The 22,025-nt window shown below is 38.4% G+C and overlaps 1 protein-coding gene across 3 annotated transcripts in view; it reads left to right on the forward strand.

Moving 5' to 3' along the window:
- LRP12 (LDL receptor related protein 12) overlaps positions 1 to 15,595 on the forward strand; it is a 91,365-nt gene extending 75,770 nt beyond the window's left edge. For all 3 annotated transcript variants that reach the window (XM_042254402.2, XM_027973107.3, XM_027973108.3), the window contains 4 exons: positions 2,037 to 2,239; positions 3,540 to 4,644; positions 6,099 to 6,231; positions 10,993 to 15,595. In XM_042254402.2, the coding sequence (XP_042110336.1) occupies positions 2,037 to 2,239; positions 3,540 to 4,644; positions 6,099 to 6,231; positions 10,993 to 11,859 (2,308 nt within the window). In that variant the 3' untranslated portion in view covers positions 11,860 to 15,595. The remainder of the gene's footprint in view (positions 1 to 2,036; positions 2,240 to 3,539; positions 4,645 to 6,098; positions 6,232 to 10,992) is intronic.
- Positions 15,596 to 22,025: the final 6,430 nt, after the last annotated feature.

Genomic DNA, 22,025 nt, shown 5'->3' on the forward strand with positions numbered 1-22,025 from the left:
TGTACAAAGAATTTTTATAGCTCAAATTTTTTTAAAAGGACAGGAGACTTGAACAGACACTTCAAAGAAGATATAAAAATGTCCAATAAGCACATGAAAAGATGTTCAACATCATTGGTCTTCAGGAAATGCATACAAAACAACCATGAGAGATGCCATTTCATGCCCAGTAATGGCTGAAATTCAAAATACTTTTAGCACCAACTAAATTTAGCATCAAATTTAGCACCACAGGGAGTACCAACTACTGGAGAGTATGGGTGTGAGTGGCTGTACATATATATCTTGTGTAACCTACATGCCTCAAAAAGATACGTTTAAAAGTGAAAGTGATAGTTGATCAGTTATATCCAACTCTTCATGATGCCATGGACTGTAGCCCGCCAGGCTCCTCCATCCATGGAATTCTCCAGATAAGAATACTGGACTGAGTAGCCATTACCTTCTCTAGGGAATCTTCCCAACCCAGGGATCGAAACTGAGTCTCCTGCATTGCAGGCAGATTGTTTACCTACCGTCCAAGCCACCAGGGCTTTATAAAGAGGGGTTTATAAAGGGTTTATAAAGAGCTCTTGAATAAGAATACATTTCAGTGTACGAAGGATATAACAGTGCGATTCACAGGAAAAGAAATAGAAATATCTAATAAACATAGGAAAAGTGTTTCAATATCAGTAAATAAGGAAATGGAGACTAGAACAATGATAAATTTATTTTATGCACCTAATTGGCAACAAATCTTTGGAAATAAAATGTTTCCTTCTGCCAGAGTTGTAGAGTATAAGGTACTTTCTCCACACACATTCAGTGGAATTGTGAGTTGGTATAAACATTTTCTCAATGCCACCATCAACTTTAAAGTGGAATTGCATGCTTGGATCTAACAATTCTACTTCTAGAAAAAGCTGTCCTACAGAAATACTTGCTTCTGTGTGTATGGAGAGAACATGTATGTGAATTCCTTAAAGGATTGTTCATAATAGTGAAAAACTGGAAGCAGTCAAAGTGTCAGCCTTTTTTCTAGTTACTCAGAATATTTAAAGAGGAAATAGCCTGGTGTAATAATCCTCAGATAATTAACTTTATCATCACTTGGCTTAAGGCAAAGGCAAGGAATCTCACTTTTTGGCTAATTTTTTATGCGCTGCTTCTTTGACTGTTTTGTCCTTTGCGTACATGCTCAGTTCCTCAGCCATGTCTGACTTTTTGTGACCACGTGGACTATAGCCCATCAGGCTCCTCTGTCCGTTCTTCCCAGGCAAGAATACTGGAACGGGTTGCCGTTTCCTCCTCCAGGGGATCTTCCCAACCCAGAAACAGAACCCACATCTCTAGCATCTCCAGCATTGGCAGGTGGATTCTTTACCACAGAGCCACTTGGGAAGTCCTTTCTGTCCTTTATTTGTGCCCATGTTTTACAAACTATAAGATAACATTTGGCTATAAATCATTTATGTAGAAAAGTATTCCCAAACTCAGGAACTTGTCACTGAAGTTTTTTTTTTGTTTGTTCATTTTTAACTTCTTTACTTGGCTCAGGTTTGTGCTATTTGCTCTCCTGAAAATGTAAGCTATAAACTTTTCATTATACAAGCAGATGAACCAGTCTAATCTAAGGGAAGGCTGACTTCCTCTGTGTCCTTCAGTTCATTGAATTATGGAGTGGTGTTTCTGGTCCAAACAGAGAACAGTTCAGAGTATTAGAAATTAGAAGTGGTCCTTCCTAAAAACATACAGGGAGAAGAAAAAGGTGCCGTGCCAACTATCTCCTGTTTTTTTAGCATTATTTTGGAACTTTGTGTTACTTTTGAAGAAGTATTATTCTGGAATCTAGGAAAGAGATATAAATATTAGGAACACAGAAGTATTATTGTTGTTATTTTTTGATCAAACAGTTGTATACTAAGAAGAGCCAGGAGAATCAGTGAATATTTAGAGGCTTATAATAAAGTTCTCAGTTATTTTGATTTTTTTTTTTATGAAATTTTTTTTCCAAAATTTCCTTTCAACAGCCTTTTCTGACTTTTCATTTGTAGTTTTCAGGACTTTGATATTCAAGGGTCCAGAAGATGCAGTTTGGACTGGTTGACGATAGAAACATACAAGAATATTGAAAGCTACAGAGCCTGTGGTTCCACAATCCCACCGCCGTACATTTCTTCCCAAGACCACGTCTGGATCAGGTTCCATTCTGATGACAGTATCTCTAGGAAGGGTTTCAGGCTGGCATACTTTTCAGGTGTGTTTTTATATAAGAAGAAAGGTTTGAAACAATTCTATCATATTAACTCCTCAGTCACTTCCGGAACAACGGAAGTGTTCTAAACAACGTCCATTTTATTGTGACTAAATACCAAGACAGCTGAGATTGAGGAATTCGAGGCAAAAGGTTCAGGTGCCCTAGAGTTAGGTCTCCAAAAGGCATTTTGTGTAATACTAATAAAATGGTTAATTTTACACGCTAAAGTCAGTCTTTGTAAATACTTTGAATATATTTATTTTAAAAGGAACTTTTTTCCCCTCAGGGTTTCACCCGTATCCTGCATGTTACTTCAGAATGTATTTTTGTGTGTGTTACCATTATCTTTATACCTTCAAAGAAAAGATACAATCAATTTTACTTTCATAGTTTGTAGTATCAGAAGTCTTCTTTTGCTAGTTCTTAAACTTTATCCAAATAGTGTGACCAGATCTTAAAAATATGAAGAACTCCGACATTAGAGTCCCATAAATTTTTGCTGAAAATAATTTTATATTTTTCTGAAATTAACATGGTCACCTTTAGCAACATATGCTAATTTTTCTCTTTTTTATTAAAAGCACGTCTTTGTAATAATTACTTAGATTCTGAAGCATTTTCTTTCACCTATTTGCCAGTAAATAAGTTGCTGATGGAGAGGAAAGCCTTTGGCTGACATCATCAATGTGGACTGTAGGATGCTAATGTTGTTTTCTTTCCCTATCTCGTTCTTGATATATATTTAGGATAGCCTACTAAACAATTAGAATTCTATGAACATTTCAGTTCTTTTCTCTCTCCTTCCCCCTGCTCTTGAGTCTAGATAATGGACTTGCAAGATATTGTGTATATGTACATAAATAAATATAAATAACTAGAAAAGAACATTAAAATGGATTGATTTGAAAAGGTGATTATTATGGAGGAGTTTTTCTTCATTTCAAAATGTTTATTCAGTAGGATATTTAAAATTCTTAGGCAATATATCCTCCTGGCTCATATATCTTATATCACTTTACTAAATGTTCTGTAGCAAAGCAGCTTATGCAAAAACAGAATCGGTCCTTTATCTTTAGATCAGCTGTAGAGATCTTCATGGAACAAACCATAAGTATTATTTAATTAAAGTTTTGAGTAATCAGTAAGCTAGTATTAATTAAATTTTTTGCTTAAGCCCAGCTATCACCTGAGCTAATTAACATTTACGATAAAAATACCACTTGCTGTTACATATCCTTTAAAGAATATGTTTTTTTCCCCTCCTTACCTCTCCATCTCCCTCCTCTCACTGACCTCCCAGGGAAATCTGAAGAACCAAACTGTGCTTGTGACCAATTTCGCTGTGGAAATGGAAAGTGCATACCAGCAGCCTGGAAATGCAACAACATGGATGAATGCGGAGACAGTTCTGATGAAGAGATCTGTGCCAGAGAAGCGAATCCTCCAACATCTGCCTCCTTCCAGCCCTGTGCTTACAACCAGTTCCAGTGTCTGTCTCGGTTTACCAAAGTCTACACCTGCCTACCCGAGTCTTTAAAATGCGATGGCAACATTGACTGCCTTGACCTCGGAGATGAGATCGACTGTGATGTGCCCACTTGTGGGCAGTGGTTAAAATATTTTTATGGTACTTTTAATTCTCCCAATTATCCAGACTTTTATCCTCCCGGAAGCAATTGTACCTGGTTAATAGACACTGGTGATCACCGCAAAGTCATCTTACGCTTCACAGACTTTAAACTTGATGGTACTGGTTATGGTGATTATGTCAAAATATACGATGGATTAGAAGAAAATCCACACAAGCTTCTGCGTGTGTTGACCGCTTTTGATTCTCACGCGCCTCTCACTGTCGTGTCTTCTTCTGGACAGATAAGGGTCCATTTCTGTGCTGATAAAGTCAATGCGGCCAGGGGCTTTAATGCTACTTACCAGGTAGATGGCTTCTGTCTGCCGTGGGAGATCCCCTGCGGAGGGAACTGGGGCTGCTACACCGAGCAGCAGCGCTGTGATGGCTACTGGCATTGCCCAAACGGGAGGGACGAGATCAACTGTACCGTATGCCAGAAGGAGGAGTTCCCATGTTCCCGGAACGGTGTCTGCTACCCTCGCTCCGACCGCTGCAACTACCAGAACCACTGCCCAAATGGCTCCGATGAAAAAAACTGCTTTTTTTGCCAGCCAGGAAATTTTCATTGTAAAAACAACCGGTGTGTGTTTGAAAGCTGGGTATGTGACTCTCAGGACGACTGCGGCGACGGCAGTGACGAGGAGAATTGCCCAGTGATCGTGCCAACCCGGGTCATCACCGCAGCCGTCATAGGGAGCCTCATCTGTGGCCTGCTGCTGGTCATTGCCTTGGGGTGCACCTGTAAGCTTTATTCTCTGAGAATGTTTGAACGAAGGTCAGTATCAAGACAGAGCTATGGTGTTGTGTGCTCTGTACAGTTAAAACATGGCCGAGATATTTACAACACATTTTTTAAGGAGATGAGCAATATATTTTTGTTACAGTATTGGAGACAGAGCTACATATTATCTGTGATTTGTAAAATTACTATGAAAAGCGTATGATTCAAAAGGTTAATAAGTGCATTAAAAAACAAACACTTAAGAGTTAACGAGGTGCGAAAAGGCAGTCTGTACTGTTTTCAGATTAACATGAATTTTGCAAGCTGTAATTCTTGGTTGTAGTGCTTTAACCTGAGTTTTTGTAAATATTAATTCAACAATGCCAGACATTTTGAGAGCCTTGTGTGTTCAAAGCAGTATACAGGTGAATAGAGCAATGAGTAGGAGTAATCTCACAGGCAGTTTACTGTTAGAAGGAAGGAACTGATGGGTAGGATTAAATGATAAAACATATAAATGCTATAAGAGCTATAAAATAAAGTGGTATAAAAGTCAGAGGATCTCAGTTAAGTAAGAAATGGTTCAGCGTGAAAGGGTGGCCCTCAGGGAGAGCCGTCTTCCACATGGCAGAGGAGAGACCTGGAGAAGGTGATGGCAGAGAGGTCTTCTAGAAAGCTCCTGTGGAGACCATGACCATCAGCCCCAGGAGAGCTGCAAGTAATACATAAAACAAAGAAGTCACATCCCAGACAGCCAAGAACAGATGCACAGTATCAAAACAACCATATGCTTCTTACTGGCATAAGTGAGCATAAGTGGCCAGAAATGTTTTACTACATTGCAGCATAAAAGCAAGTAAGCAACATAAAGAGTGGTAAAGAACCCACCTGCAGTGCAGGACATATAAGAGACATGGGTTTGATCCCTGGGTAGGGAAGATCCCCTGGAGGAGGGCATGGCAGCCCACTCCAGTATTCTTGCCTGGAGAAGCCCCATGGACTGAGGAGCATGGAGGATTACAGTCCATAGCGTTGCAAAGAGTTGGACACGACTGAAGGGACTTAGCACACACAGACACACACACACACCCCCATAAGAGCACAGTAGTGTCTTCTAAGAATATTCAGACACAGACACACACACACACACACCACAGTAGTGTTTTCTAAGAATATTCAAATACTTTCACCTCAAGTCTCAAGCCCCTATGATCTCAGAAGGGTAAACATCTAGTACTTTTATCTTTTACAGGGATATTTAATTTATTAAAACTTAGTGATCCAGGCCCCTAGTGTAAAATCACATGAGGCTGGACTGTCCGCTTCATCTCTGTTCTCAGTGTAGGGTAGTATAGATCCTCACCAAATGTTGACTGATTCTGCTTTACAAATGAGCAAATATATTAAAATTCAGATTGTTGTAATTGTTGATAATTACAGAATTACTTTTTTGGCTTGCCCTTTGTTTTTTTTTTTTAACTCCTTTCATCCCTCTGTTTCTCTCAAAGATCATTCGAAACACAGTTGTCCAGAGTGGAAGCAGAATTGTTAAGAAGAGAAGCTCCTCCCTCTTATGGACAATTGATCGCTCAGGGTTTAATTCCACCAGTTGAAGATTTTCCTGTTTGTTCACCTAATCAGGTATGTTACAATTTATGATTTCTATTTCAGTACCTCTTAAAATGAAGTCTATACTTACATGTCATGGTGAAGGACCCTTGATTGTGTTAGAATTTTTGCAGTTGAGTCAAGAATTAAATAAATGGAAGATTTGAAATTATACAGTTGACTCCTGAACAATGTGGGGGTTAGGGGCGTCAGTGCTCCATGCAGGTGAAAATTCACATGTAACTTTATAGTTGAGCTTCCCAGGTGGCCCAGTAGTAAAGAATCCACCTGCCAGTGCAGGAGATGCAGTTTGATCCCTGGGTCGGGAAGATCCCCTGGAGAAGGAAATGGCAACCCTCTCCAGTATTCTTGCCTGGGAAATCCCATGGACAGAGGAGCCTGGGCTACAATCCATGGGGTCACAAGAGAGCTGGACGTGACTGAGCAACTAAACAACGACTTTATAGTCAGCCTTCTGTCTAGAGTTCAGCGTCCACAAATTCAGCCAACCATAGGTGATGTGGTGCTGTAGTAAAAAAATCCGTAAATAAGTACACCTGGGCAAGCCCGTGTTGCTCAAGGGTCTACTCTAGTTGTTTCCTTATATTTTAACAAATTCAAAAGTATAGTTTTCATTTGTTACTTCTTATTTGGTTACGTGATTCTTAAGCATTTTAATGTTTGCTGCTGCTGCTAAGTCACTTCAGTCGTGTCCGACTCTGTGTGACCCCATAGATGGCAGCCCACCAGGCTCCCCCATCCCTGGGATTCTCCAGGCAAGAACACTGGAGCGGGCTGCCATTTCCTAATGTTTAGGATGTGCTTAGTTGCTCAGTCTTGTCCGACTCTTTGCGACTCCATAGACTGTAACCCACCAGGCTTCTCTGTCCATGGGGTTCTCCAGGAGAGAGTTGCCATACCCTCCTCCAGGAGATCTTCCCCACCCAGGGATCAAACCCGTGTCTCTTATGTTTCCTTCATTGGCAAGTGGGTTCTTTACCACTGGCGCCACCTGGGAAACCCTAATGTTTAGAATAATTTAGTACATTGAAATTCAAAAGTAAAGTCTGACAACTTATTTTCTGCTTAAACTATTTCGAAGATTTAAGAATAAATACTAAAGTTGATATGCTTAGAAATATGTTAGTAACATGTAAGATTAAAATAAGTCATTGAAAAGAAATTAATATTTCCACCTGCCTTGAGAGAAAACCTCTTCACAGCTGAATTTTACAATGCTTAAAAATCCATATAATTTTCTTTAAATAGTGACTCATTCTTTTTTTTTAATTTTTTTAGTTTATTTGGAGTATAGCCAATTAACAATGTTACTAAAGTTTCAGGTAGAAGGCAAAGGGATTCAACCATATATATTTATGTATCCATTCTCCCCCAAACTCCCCTCCCATATAGTCATTCTTTATTAATGTTGCTGAATTCTTTAAATTTTTGTTAGCAATTTTTTAAATTGAAATGTAGTTTATTTGCAGTGTTGTCTTAGTTTCTGGTATACAGCAAAGTGATTCAGTTATATACATAGTTATATACATTCTTTTTCATATTTTTTTCTGTAATAGGTTATTACAAGATGCTGAATATAGTTCCTGGCAATTGCTTTTTAAATTTCTTTTTCAATTCTTAAAGTTGTGCCAGGGTTCATAAGGCCATAAAGGTTTATACATTTAAAATGTAAATTCATCATGAAATAATTCTAAAAATTGTTCCCAGTATCAGAATTAAAAATTGTTAGACATTGTTTTCCCAGTGATTGAAAGTCATTCAGTCGTGTCTGACTCTTTGCAACTCCATAGATAGTCCATGGAATTCTCCAGGCCAGAATACTGGAGTGGGTAGCTGTTTCCTTCTCCAGGGGATCTTCCCAACCCAGGGATCGAACCCAGGTTTCCTGCTTTGCAGGCAGGTTTTTTCCCAGCTGAGCCACCAGGGAAGCCCAGTGATTAATTCCGTTCAAAATGAAAGTGCATTTCCTTTTTGGTAAACGAGATTTCTGATTGCAATCTGTCACCTTATTTGAGTCTTTTTAGGAAGTCTTTGTGAGAATTTATAGTTTTAAAACATTTCTCTGAATATAATTTGCTAAGTAATTCAGAATTTCTATTGGTTAAAATTTTGTGTGCAACATAGGAAGAACCTACATTGTGGCTTTTTCATAATATATTGTTGTTCCTGCCATGGGGAAAGGTTCTTTTTAGGTAGGAATTCAGAGGATGGTTAATTCCATGCACCCCACTCTACCATCTGTCACCTACCACCAGTATACCTTGAGGGTACCTTCAAGAGTTCAGTCAACTGTGTTACATGGAGCATAGTCCACATATGATAGCCCTCCCTTCTAACACCAATTATAATTGTAAGTTCAGGGGCTCCCCAAACCATCCTCAGGTTGATAATTCACTAGAAAGCCTCAGAGCTCAATGAAAACTGTTATTTACCATGGTGTAACTTTTATTGCTGGGAAAGGACCCAGATTAAATCAGCCAAAGTAAGAGACATATAGAACAGGGTTCAGGAGATTACCAGACACAAGCCTTCCAATTGTCTCTTCCCCATAACGTCAGGACAGTGTAACTCTCTCAACATCAGTGAATGACAGTATGCTTGAAACATTGCCGTCTAGGGAAGCTCACCCAAACCTCGTATCCAAGGTTTTTATAGGAGCTCCATCACATAGGCACAGTTCATCGCACACGTGACTGATCCCAGTCTCTAGCCCTTCAGAGATTGACTGATTCTGCTGATTGAAAGCCCTCACCCTGCATCACATTTGGGTGGCTCAGAGCCTCCACCTGAAACACACTGTTACTCTGTGGCTGGCCCAAGGCTCCACGCAATGACACTTCCATCAAAGAGGACATTCCAGGGATTGAGATCTCTTCCCAGAAGTAAAGGGCAAAGGTCAGACTTCACTTTAGGTAAAGTTTCATTAACTCCCCATAACAGCTTTCCTCTTGGGTTATAATTTACCCTGAGAGAATTTTGATTGAAAAAAGTTTTAAAATAAAACATGTTTGTAAATTAGATTTTATTTAGTTAATGAGACTAAATTCTCAGGTTTGAAACTTTTGTTAATAAAGTATCAAATACCTATATTAGTTTTTAAAAAGAATTATTTTCTGAATTACCATCTCATTCAAAATAGCGATCCTTTCTGAGGCATGCTTTCTTTCTTCTTCTTCATAAACTGAAGAAGTATATGAAATTACTCCTAAAACAATCATGAGATCCCCTTGTAGAACTGAATTGGCTGTCATTTAATTAAACAGACTTTGAAATGAGTAGAGAACTTCATCTCACTGTGGCAGACTGTACTGTTAAAGTCGGCTTTGAAGTGTGCTGAAGGCGTTGTGGATCTCAGCTGCCTAAGAGGAGAGGATAGCTGAAGAGCCTGTGTTCCTTGCTGGATTTAATGACAGTGCTCACACAAAGCCTTAGAACTTGAATGCCAGATGAGGAGAACCAGATCTGTGGAGTTCATAGGGATGTGAACCACTTTTATTTATATTCATAATTGGTGAAAAATCTTACTGCCATACTAAATTTATATATGCTGATATTCAGATTTCTTATTGACAATCTGTTCTTTATTAAGGCCAGACTATGAGATATTCCTATGATAGTAGCTTCTTAGCTTTCTGTGAATTATGTTTCAGGGATTATGTTCAAAAAGTCTATATGGAAATCACAAATAAATGCAGTACCAGTCACAGAGAGAGATGGAGAACATACGATCACATTTTCTTATTCTCTTCCCTTCTCTTCTTCTGTGAGGAGGAGGGGCAAGAGTCATTCATTTTGGCAGATAGAAGCTGTATCTTCATTTGAAAGAGAGTATATCAACTTACCATTGTTTCTTGGAAATACTTTGTTGTAAAAATACTAAATGCCAGATTGATGAAAGCTGTGTTTGTTCCAAGTTTGATTACTCCTTTTTATAACCACTAGATGGAGCTTAAAGACTGTTTTTATAACAGTAGCTTGTTGGGTTTTTGTCTTTTTTTAAATAATTCTGATAGTCATTCATCTACAAAAAAAAAAAGTAGGTTTTCTTTCAGTTGAGCAATATGGTCACCTCCCAAATGCACTAGTTAAAAATCATCAGTTTTCAAAGAATAAGGTTATAATTTATGTTTAACATGACAATAAGACTTAAATCTTTTAAGATTGAGAAGAAACCTAAATGTCTCAGATACCATTGAATAGTGCTGTAAACAAATTATTTTCTTTGACTTTCTGTTTTCTGTGCTGCATTACAAATATAATAATTTCTCTGTTTATGGTAATATAAATAAATTCTCAGTATCTACTCATCCAACAAATCCTTGGTTTTGACCTTGTAAATCAAGTCTGATTTGTTCTCTTCCAAACAAACAGATAAACAGCCTGGTTTTCACACTCCTGTAAGTCATTTAGAGAATTATGGTAGAGATTATTCTATGCTCCTAGCTAAAGAAGTATCAAATAATTTCATTTTCATCTTGGGTACATTTCTAGGATTGGATTACTGTGTGAAGTTTTAAAACAAAATTGCTGTTGTGATTGACATTATTATTTTAAAGTTCATATATAAGTATCAAGAAAATCTTAAACACAATAAACAGTGGTTCCAGTTATAGGTTAGTTTCTGGAGTGGGATGAACCTGTATTAATGAGAGAATTTAATTTATCTTTCATAGACCCTAACAATGAGTAATAGAATTTTTATCCACAACAGTTTTAATACTTTGTTTTCAGCTGTCTTAAGAGCTTTTTTTTTTTTTTTTTTTTTTTTTGCAGGCGTCTGTTTTGGAAAACCTGAGGCTGGCTGTACGGTCTCAGCTTGGATTTACTTCCATCAGGCTTCCTATGGCAGGCAGATCCAGCAACATCTGGAATCGTATTTTTAATTTTGCAAGGTCACGCCATTCAGGGTCATTGGCTCTGGTCTCAGCAGATGGAGATGAGGTTGTCCCTAGCCAGAGTACCAGCAGAGAACCTGAAAGAAATCATACTCACAGAAGTCTGTTTTCTGTGGAGTCTGACGACACAGACACAGAAAATGAGAGAAGAGATACAGCAGGAGCATCGGGTGGGGTTGCAGCTCCTTTGCCCCAAAAAGTCCCTCCCACGACAGCTGTAGAAGCAACGGTGGGAGCAAGTGGAAGTTCCTCCACTCAGAGCACCCGAGGGGGTCACACAGAGACCGGACGGGATGTGACCGGCGTGGAACCCCCCAGTGTGAGTCCAGCACGGCACCAGCTCACAAGTGCGCTAAGTCGAATGACTCAGGGGCTACGTTGGGTACGTTTTACATTAGGGCGATCAAGCTCTGTGAATCAGAACCAGAGCCCTTTGAGACAACTTGATAATGGGGTAAATGGAAGAGAAGAAGATGATGATGTTGAAATGCTAATTCCAGTTTCTGAAGGAGCTTCAGACTTTGATGTGAATGACTGCTCCAGACCGCTTCTTGATCTTCCCTCCGATCAAGGGCAAGGGTTCAGACAACCATATAGTGGAACAAATCCTGGAGTGAGGCCAAGTAGTCGTGACGGCCCTTGTGAGTGCTGTGGTATCGTCCACACTGCCCAGATCCCGGACTCTTGCTTAGAAGCAACGCTGAAAACTGAAACGAGTGATGATGAAGCTTTGTTACTTTGTTAGGTACAGATCCCATCAGGGAGCTTGGATACAAGTTGGAGCAATATCCATTCATTGTTTTATAACTTTGCAATTAAACTAGTTTTCATTTAAAAAGAAAAAAAAAGATGCAGGGTGATTTCTTATTATCATATGTTAGCCTGCATGGTTAAATTAAACAACTGTAACTCTATGAACTTTAGAGTTTACTATTTTAGCAGCTAAAAATGCATTATGTATTCAGATTGTTCAATAATGTTTTTCCATTTGTTTCTAATTGTTTTCATTCCGGTACTGTGGTTAGCAGTAGAGATATGGCTGCTGAAACTCATTTGACTGTCAGTTTATCTATCCTATGTTACAATATTTCTTTGTCCAGAATAATACCTTCTTTTAATTAAACCCTTTATGCTTTTGCCAACACATCTTGTAAGTTAATATACTAGATGTTAAGGTTGTTAATATAAAAAGTAAAAATTCCTTATGCTCATCTATTTTTATTTATATAACATTTGTCTAAGCGTTACTGTATTTCATCATAACATGAGCTTGTCAAAGGGAAAAAAAAACTTTGTCTAAAATTTTTTCTCTCATGTTTGACATGGAATGATGTGAAATTTAGATAGTTAGATAAATTAATGGCAAAAAACAAAACTCTTTTATAGGTTTTCTAATGTTGACTTTAATATTCTATATGGTACAAACCAAATGGTAAAAATCCCAAGTCATTTCTTTTTCATCTCTATTTAAGGACAAAATTAAGCAGATGAAGATATTCTACTATGCATTAAATCTTGAACTTTATGTGTACAAAAACTGTACAAGATAAGTTCCAACTGGTAATGTCTTTCCCTGATACAGGGTTATGCTTGTATTGGACCCTAGGGATTTGCACTAAAAATCATATTAAGGTCTCAGATGAGTTTAGTGCAGAAGCACTATCACTTTAAGTACTATTATTTGCTATCATGATGACTATATTTCCATAGCTTTTTTGGGGGGGTTAGGGGGCATTTTTATTACAACTTGAGGTTGCTTTGCTGGTTTCATATTTATTTGTTGTATTTAAAAAAGACTGCATTCTTGTAAGAAAGTGATTTTTTTCAATATATTTTATTCATGAGGGGAGGATCATGCTACATGAAAAGCAAATTAAGAAGTCATTCAGATCCCCTCCCTTTTTAAAGTAAAGTGAATTGCAAAACCCCGCATATTTTTTTATTGTCAGTTCCCATTTATTTATTCTTTAGCTGTCTGTTTTAGTAGCTTAATGATTGAGTATGAAAAATGTATTTGTGTGTGATTATTGCTATTTATTAAATTTTAAATACTTTGCTGAATGTCATTTTAAAGCATGTTTGCAGTCTTGTGTATTTGTCGTGTTATGCTGTCAGGAAGAACTGACTGAAATGTTTTAATATGTATCAAAAATTAAAATTACTTTTTTTGTATTGCCTTGAGGTACTTTTTAACTTGAAGTTGCTCTTTATTTTTGTTCATTTGGTGTATATACAAATTCAGGCCATGAAATATGCAGTATGCCTAGAAGAAAAATTAAAGGGAGATAGTCTTTCTTAACTCCCTTATCATAAAGTAGTAGCTTACACCAGTTCTCAAGGATAAAAATCCCTGAGGATCTGAATATTATTTTGCCTTTGGAAAAAATTGATGTACCTTAGAAGATTCAGTAACTCTAGCAGTTCTCTTTTTGTATTATTTTCAGACATTTTAAACTCCTATGCAATATTTTACTGTCAGAATTTGGGTTACCAAATTAACCTTGTTTGGGTCCTACTAATTATATACTATTATGTATAGGTTTTTTGTTTTTGTTTTCTGGCATGTGTTTCTAATTTCTTTGTTTAAATTAACTAATACATCTTCTTGGTTTAAACATTAAAAAAATCAAGTACGTCTCCCTACTCCTGACACTCATCTTTTAGTTCCCTTTTGAAGAAAAAGGTACAAACACTACATTCTTGTATACCCCCCAGAAATACCATATACATACATAAATGTATCCACATGTATAAATGCTATATGATATAACACAAATTGTAACATACTATGCATTCTTTTCTGCACTTCCTTTCAGAGGCAAGGTATATCTACTACTGTTTGAATGTTAAAAGTAAAGTTAGGTATTTCTATTTTTTGACTTTTCACATTTAAACATTTGATCTGTCCTGAATTTAAGGCTCCACTATTTTTTTTTCCTAGGTAACTACCTAGTTACTGCAAGACTGTTTATTAAATCTATCCTTTCCTCACTTTTGCAAATGACCCTTTTATCATATTGCAGCTTTTCATATTGTGTAGATACTTTTCTAGACTCCCATTCCATTCTCTTCAATTGACCTGCCTTTCTTTTTTTGTACCAGTCTTCTACTGTTTTAATAACTAATTTTTAAGTATTCAGATATTCTTGCTTATTTTTCCAGTTGAACTTTAGAACCAACCCTTGAATTCCACCAAACCCATAGGACTTTTTTTTTTTTTTCCCTGACAGTTTTATAGATCAGCTTGGGGAAATTTGACATCATTATCATGTTAAAAATTCTGTCTAAACCATCTAAAAATGGCTCCCATTTGTCCAAGTCTTTTTGTTGTTTCCTTTGAAGATGCTTCACATTTTACTTTACTGAGATCTTGTAATGTTCTTCAAGAGTTCTAGAAATTTTATTATTTTTGTTACCATTGTTAAGGAAGTCCTTTTGATTTATAATTTAGTCTTATTTTAGTATATACAAAAGGTAAAATGTTTTCTACTCAGCTACCAGACTCTGATTTTCTTATGGTTTCTAATAGTACTTCACTTAATATTTTTGTGTTTTCCAGTTATATAGTCATGTCTTCCAGTTTGCATACCTCTTTTTATGTCTTGCTTGCATTGTCTAGTATTTCTAGAATAATGTTAAGATACATTGGCTATAATGAACTGGGTTGAGATACACACATTTAGTTAATCATATTAATGAGTATCTGTTGACCCCTATTTTTAAAAAAAATTAGGATTGCATGTTGAATTTTATCACATGCCTTTTCATTTTGTTTGGAGATGATCATATGATTTTTCTCCTTTGACCTTTTAATATGAATTTTATTAATATATTTTGTACCATCCTTAAATTCCTGAAATAAACTCTGCTTGACCATATATATTATTCTTTCAATGTATTTCCAGATTATTTCACATTTTATTTAGACTTGTGTCTATTCATCAGTGCAGTTAGTCGTGTGTGTGTGTGTGTGTGTGTGCATGCACCTTTGTGCACTACCTTTAAGAAGCTTTGTTACTGATTTTATGCTGGTAAATTGGAAATATTTTTCTTTCTCCTGAGTTCTGGAACAGTTTGCATAACATTGGAATTTTCCTTAAGATTTCAGTGAAATTATCTGGTGCTGGTCAATGTTTGGCAAATAGCTCTTTAACAGCCCTTTTGGTATTTGTGGTATTTGTGTGTAGTTTCTGTGTCTTAGCTAGGACCATCAACCATCCATATTGTCCAGGTTTTCAAGTTCATTTCATAGTGATGAGCAGAGTTACCCCTTCTTTTGTGTGTGTGGCTCTTTCCCCTTAGTATGTATTACGCTTGCTCCCTTATTTTCTTAATTAAGATAGCTAGTAGTTGACCTAATTTGCTGTTTTTGTTTGCTTGTTTCACCCCAAGTGGTGTGCTTTGAGTGTCTCTTTTATTATTTTTCTGTTTTCCAATTAATTGATTTCCTTAAATAAATGTCCTGCTTTTTGCTTTCCTTAGTTTATTTTGTTGTTGTTTTTTTAACTCCTTGTTAGCATTCAATTTAATCATTTTTATTTTTTCTTAATTATTAATATGAGATTTAATTCTGTTCAGTTCAGTTCAGTCACTCAGTCGTGTCCGACTCTGCGACCCCGTGAACCGCAGCACACCAGGCCTCCCTGTCTATCACCAACTACCAGAGTCCACCCAAACCCATGTCCATCGAGTCAGTGATGCCATCCAACCATCTCATCCTCTGTTGTCCCCTTCTCCTGCCCTCAGTCTTTCCCAACAGCAGGGTCTTTTCAAATAAGTCAGCTCTTCACATGAGGTGGCCAAAGTATTGGAGCTTCAGCTTCAACATCAGTCCTTCCAATGAACGCCCAGGACTGATCTCCTTTAGGATGGACTGGTTGGATCTCCTTGCAGTCCAAGGGACTCTCAAGAGTCTTCTCCAACACCACAGTTCAAAAGCATCAGTTCTTCAGTGCTCAGCCTTCTATATAGTCCAACACCCACATCCATACCTGACCACTGGAAAACCCATAGCCTTGACTAAACAGAGCTTTGTTGACAAAGTAATGTCTCTGCTTTTTAATATGCTGTCTAGGTTGGTCATAACTTAATTCTGAGTACTGCTTAAATAGGCCAAAACACTTAGTTATATTAGTGTTGGCATTACTTTTATATTCCAGGTGTTCTGAAGTTTATTTCCTCCTTAACCCACAAGTTGTATAAAAAAAGGCTTTTTTCCTTTTTTTTTTTTTTGCTATGTATTGTTTTTTGTTTTACCAAATAATAGCAGATTCGGAGTGGGTATTGGTACTGTTTTCTGATTGCTTTATTATTATTTTTTTTTGCATCAGAATCAGAGAATGTTATGTATATTATATTTACTGTGGGGAGTTTATTATCTTTCCTTAACTTTTAATATCCAGGATTATTTTTTTTTATATATATTCCCTGTTTACAGGATGTAGATTTTATTAGATATTACTCAGTTTATCATGTACCGTTTAGATCCTCTCCCCTGTACTGTCGTATCAGTCTATCCGTCAGAGCTCCAGTGTTGGTATGAAGGAAGAGGGGCAGCCACGGGGCTGTGTCACACGGGCTCAGAGGTCACAGCCCCGCCTCGGCTCATGTCACTCACTAGGACTGAACATAAGCATGTGATGAGGGGAGTCTTCCAGCAAGACGGCGTTTCAGCTGCTACTACTGCTTACCACTGTCATCCACTGTTAAGCTGGAAATAAATGCATATGATGTTTAGAATAAAGGGAAAAAGAGCAGACTGAATTCACTAGGTGTTCATTGAGTCTCTACCACAGACCCAGCAATACTGCGGTGACCTGCCTGCTGCTTGCCACTCAAGTCGCTTGGCCATTCCCTCACCCTTCCTCCTGAATTCCAGGGAGAAAAGGACCGCAACTCGACCCATTTTACTCAAGTGGGCCGCTGTTTAAAAACTGATGGACATCTCTGCACAAGCTTCTTAGGACCTACTCTCAGAAGGGCCAAAATATCACTTCTACCGTGTGCTGTTGGTCAAACAAACCACTAAAGCCAACCCAGATTCCACAGAAAGACAAAAAGACTTCACTCCATAGTAGACCTAGCAAAGAATTTGTGACATCTATAATCCATCTCAGGAGAGTACCTGTTGCATAAGAAACACCAAATTGCCAGAATTAATGTCTTAAGCAGAAAAACAGTGCTACAGTCCCAGTAAGACGGTCACTTGTGAATGTCCCTAGTGGTCCAGTGGCTGGGAGTCCGCCAGTGCCAGGGACACGCGTCTGATCCCTGGTCCAGGAAGATCCCACATGCTGCAGGGCAACTAAGCCCGCTCGCCACAACTACTGAGCCCACACACCGCCACTACTGAATCCGGTGCTCCAAGACAAGCCACTGCAGTTGAGAAGCCCACACTCCGAAACCCAGAGTAGCCTCTGCTCACTGCAACGAGAGAGAGCCCATGTGCAGCAAGGAACACTCAGGGCAGCCAAAAATAATTTTTTTAAGAAACTCATTTGCTAAAAGGATATCACATTAACTCAGCTCCTCTGTCATACATCAAGTACATTAATCATGCATATCTTGGTTATTAGAAATACAACAGTGTAACAATTAGCCTTAGTATATTTGGATGAGAAATCAGAGCATTGATGCAAATTTAGATAAGCATATTTAGGCAGTATGAGTGTTAAGGTTATTAATATTTTTCAACTAAGTTTATTTTTATATGTTATTGTAACCTATGGGCTTCCTTCATAGCTCAGTTGGTAAAGATTCCATCTGCAATGCAGGAGACCCGGGTTCAATTCCTGGGTCAGGAAGATCCCCTGGAGAAGGAAATGGCAACCCACTCCAATATTCTTGCCTGGAGAATTCCATAAGCAGGATCCTGGCAGGCTACACTCCATGGACTTGCAAGAGTCTTTAAAATATTTTTAAATTTTTAGAGACAATGTCGTGGATAAAAACAGAGCCACATTGCCCGCCCTACTTCCTATCATGCAATCTTCAGTAAGTCCCTTAATCACTCTGCACTTTAGATCTTCATCTATCAATGGAGATGACGGGCCTCTTGGAATATTACTGTATGTAAAGCTCTTGAAGTAGTGCCTGGCTCATTGTAAGGACTACATCTTTGCCATTACTGTCATTGAATGTTAAACAGAAAACATCTCTGAAGCTTGAATTAGATGAGATCTTTTATGTGAAAAGTCCAGAAATATTCACGGTTTCTGAAATCATGAAGATGTGCTTCCTGGGTGCTTCTGAGGGCAGCCACTTCCCCTGAGATCATCATGGACATGAACCAGCAACCCACAATAAACGTCAGAATGGGAGCGAGAAAAGGGGAAAAGAAACTAGCAGCCCATTTGTGATGAGTTCAAGGGAGTTCCACAGGACCTTGCTGAGCCTGGGATCTGAGGAAATTGTCATAGTGACTGAATCTGGAGAAGGGTCTTCTCGGCTCTCCTAGAACAGCAGTAATTTTTAGATCACTTAGTCTCCTGTAGAAAGGATCATTAGTGGCTTCCCTGATGGCTCAGGTGGTAGAGAATCTGCAATGCAGGAGACCCAGGTTTGATCCCTAGGTCCCTCCTCCCTGGAGAAGGGCATGGCAACCCGCCTCAGTATTCTTGCCTGGAGAATCCCATGGACAGAGGAGCATGGCAGGCTACAGTCCATGGAGGTCACAGAGAATCAGACGCAACTGAGCAACTAACTCTTTCACTTCACTTTCAGTCCCCTCACTGGAGCAAATGTGTGTACTCAACATCCAGAAGGAGAGAAGCCTCCTGAGGGTTTGGGGAAAGAATAAAACAGGCCGCTTGTCTCTGAACAGCTGCACCAACCTTGGCCTGACTCCTTTGACTTCCTGTTCCTTGAAGCAAGTGTGGTAGGAGTCTCACTCACCAATGGAGTGTGACATTCCTAACTCCTCCACAGGCTCTTAAGTTGAGAATAACAACAGTGGTTGGGAGGATTAAGTGAGACAATATATGTAAAAGCCAGTTAGAATAGTGACTGTGAAGTGCAGTGTGAGTGCCCCACAAACAATAAAGGCGGCTATATGATCATGTTATCAATGCACTGCTCACCCTGCTGTATTCCAGCACCAACTGTCCATATCTTGGACTTTCCTATAAGCTTTTGTTTGAAAAAAGTGGATTGAGAATTAATAAATTTTGGAAACGAGTGCTAGAACATGAGAAGACTAAGTTGCCCTAATTTAGGGAACGCATGGTTTGTTGTTACCGTTCAGTCACTAAGTCGTGCCTAACTCTTTGCAACCCCATGGACTACAGCACACCAGGCTTCCCTATCCTTCACTGTCTCCCAGAGTTTGCTCAGATTCATGTCCACTGAGTCGCTGAGATAGCTAACACATCATCCTCTGCCACCCCCTTCTCCTTTTGCCTTCAATCTTTCCCAGCATCAGGGTCTTTTCCAGTGAGCTGGCTCTTTACATCAGGTGGCCAAAGTATTGGAGCTTCAGCTTCAGCATCAATCCTTCCATATTCAGGGTTGATTTCCTTTAGGATTGTCTGGTTTGATCTGCTTGCTGTCCAAAGGAATCTCAAGAGTCGTCACCAACACCACAATTCAAAAGCATCAGTTCTTTGGCACTCAGCCTTCTTTGTGGTCCAACTGTCACATCTGTACATGACTACTAGAAAAACCACAGTTTGACTATAAAGACCTTTGTCGGCAAAGTAATGTTTCTGCTGTCTAGGTTTGTCATTGTTTTTCTTCCAAGAAGCAAGTGTCTTTTAATTTCATGACTGGAGTCACCGTCCACAGTGACATTGGAGCCCAAGAAAAGAAAGTCTGTCACTGCTTCCAATTTTTCTCCATCTATTTGCCATGAGTTGATAGGACTAGATGCCATGATCTTCGTTTTCTGAATGTTGAGTTTCAAGCCAGCTTTTTCACTCTTCTCCTTCACTTTCATCAAGAGAATCTTTAGTTCCTCTTCACTTTCTGCCATTAGGGTGGTGTCGTCTGCATATCTGAGGTTATTGATATTTCTCCCAGCAATCTTGATTCCAGCTTATGCTTCATCCAGCCCAGCGTCTCTCATGATGTACTCTGTATATAAGGTAAATAAGCAGGGTGACAATATACAGCCTTGACGTACTCCTTTCCCAATTTTGAACCAGTCCATTGTTCTATGTTCAGTCCTACCTGTTGCTTCTTAACCTGCATATGTGCCTTGGACGGAATATTCCCATGTGCTCAAGAGAGGCTAAAACCCAAAGAAGCTTAATAGCCTCCCAGAAAGGAACATGTAAACTTTACTAAGGAAAAATAATACAGTATAATGGGAAAGCATGGGCTTTGGAGTCAGACACATTACAGTTTGAATCCTGGTTCTGCTACTTCAGATGTTTTAGAACTGAATGAATCACTTGATCTCACTAAATCTTATTGTGTCATCTGGAAAGTGGGATAACATACATGCTTAAGGATTCAGTTAAAGAAATAAGAGGTTGAAATAAATTTTAATTGTCATTATTACAGACTCATTATCCAAATTAAAATGATCTTTTTTTCCCAAACTCCCCTCCACTGAGTGTTACGCATTTTGTATATTAGTAGAGTTTTAAGAGCATATTTCGTATAGTAAGAAATATGTCCTGTTTTTCTTGATTACATGGCTGTATCTCAATGAAAGGTAGATTCACTAAGCAAAAGAGTGACATTTTAGCATAGACCTCTTTATTATATTATAAAAAAGGCCAAAATTATGAACTTCCATAGAACCCAGACCAAGCAATATATGGTTACATGCTATGGGCTTAGAACATGTGTTGAGCAAGTATAAATAAAATAAATACAAAGAAGCTATTTCTATTAAAAAGTTATGGTAACAAGCAATTTTCAAAAACTTTTTCCCATTTCACTACAGTATCAAATTTTACTTGAATATTTATATTTGTCTCATAGCACCTCTATACACCTAGGTCAAGAAGACCCCTGGAGGAGGGCATGGCAACCCACTCCAGTGTTCTTGCCAGGAGAATCCCATGGACAGAAGAGCCTGGCAGGCTACAGTCCATAGAGTCACAATGAGTCTGACTTAAGTGAAGCAACTTAGCACTCACAAGCGATTACTCTACAAATAATCTTCCTTATTTTTCAGAAAAGTAGTTGTTTTATTAAGTTAGAGACAAAACGTATCATCCTCATCACTTGGTATAATGAAGTGGTTGGGGGCACCACTGGCTTTGAAATCTGAGTAACTAACTATATTACTTTGGCAATGAATCTCTCCGAGCCATAGTTTTTACATCTGTAAAAGAGCAGTAATATTTCCTACCTCGTGGAGTTCTGTAGAGATGAGATGTCGTATACAAGAGCCTTGCTTAGCCCAGTACTGAGTGTATTACAATTCAACAAATAGTCCATAAATATTTATGGAGAGAGTATTGTACACTCCGTAATCATGCTCTTTAAATTATAATGTGAAAACTTGGTTAATGTGAAGAATATATTTGATAACTCTAGAAAGTCATCATTTCATAATATGAAATTATACATTAGAGATGTCCACCAAGGATGCATTGGTTGTATTCAAGAGAACAAAGTAACAAGCTATTTGCCTTTCCAACTTTAAAGGATAACAGCTGTCTATCACAGAGATAAAAGGTCACCAGGAATGGCTTGAAAGAAGTGAAAGTGTTAGGCAGGCAGTTGTGTCTGACTCTTTGTGACCCCATGGACTGTAGCCCACCAGTCTCCTCTGTCCATGAATTCTCCAGGCAGGAATATGGGTTGCCATTCCCATCTCTAGGAGATCTTCCCATCCCAGGGACTGAACATGGATCTCCCATATTGCAGGTGTATTCTTTCTCGTTTGAGTCACCTGGAAAGGAGTGGCTTACTGTTTATTTATAGCAAATTGCTGAGCAGGCCAAAGAAATAGTTGGT

This window comes from Ovis aries, chromosome 9, assembly GCF_016772045.2.
Source record: "Ovis aries strain OAR_USU_Benz2616 breed Rambouillet chromosome 9, ARS-UI_Ramb_v3.0, whole genome shotgun sequence".
In the NCBI taxonomy this organism is placed as follows: Eukaryota; Metazoa; Chordata; class Mammalia; order Artiodactyla; family Bovidae; genus Ovis; species Ovis aries.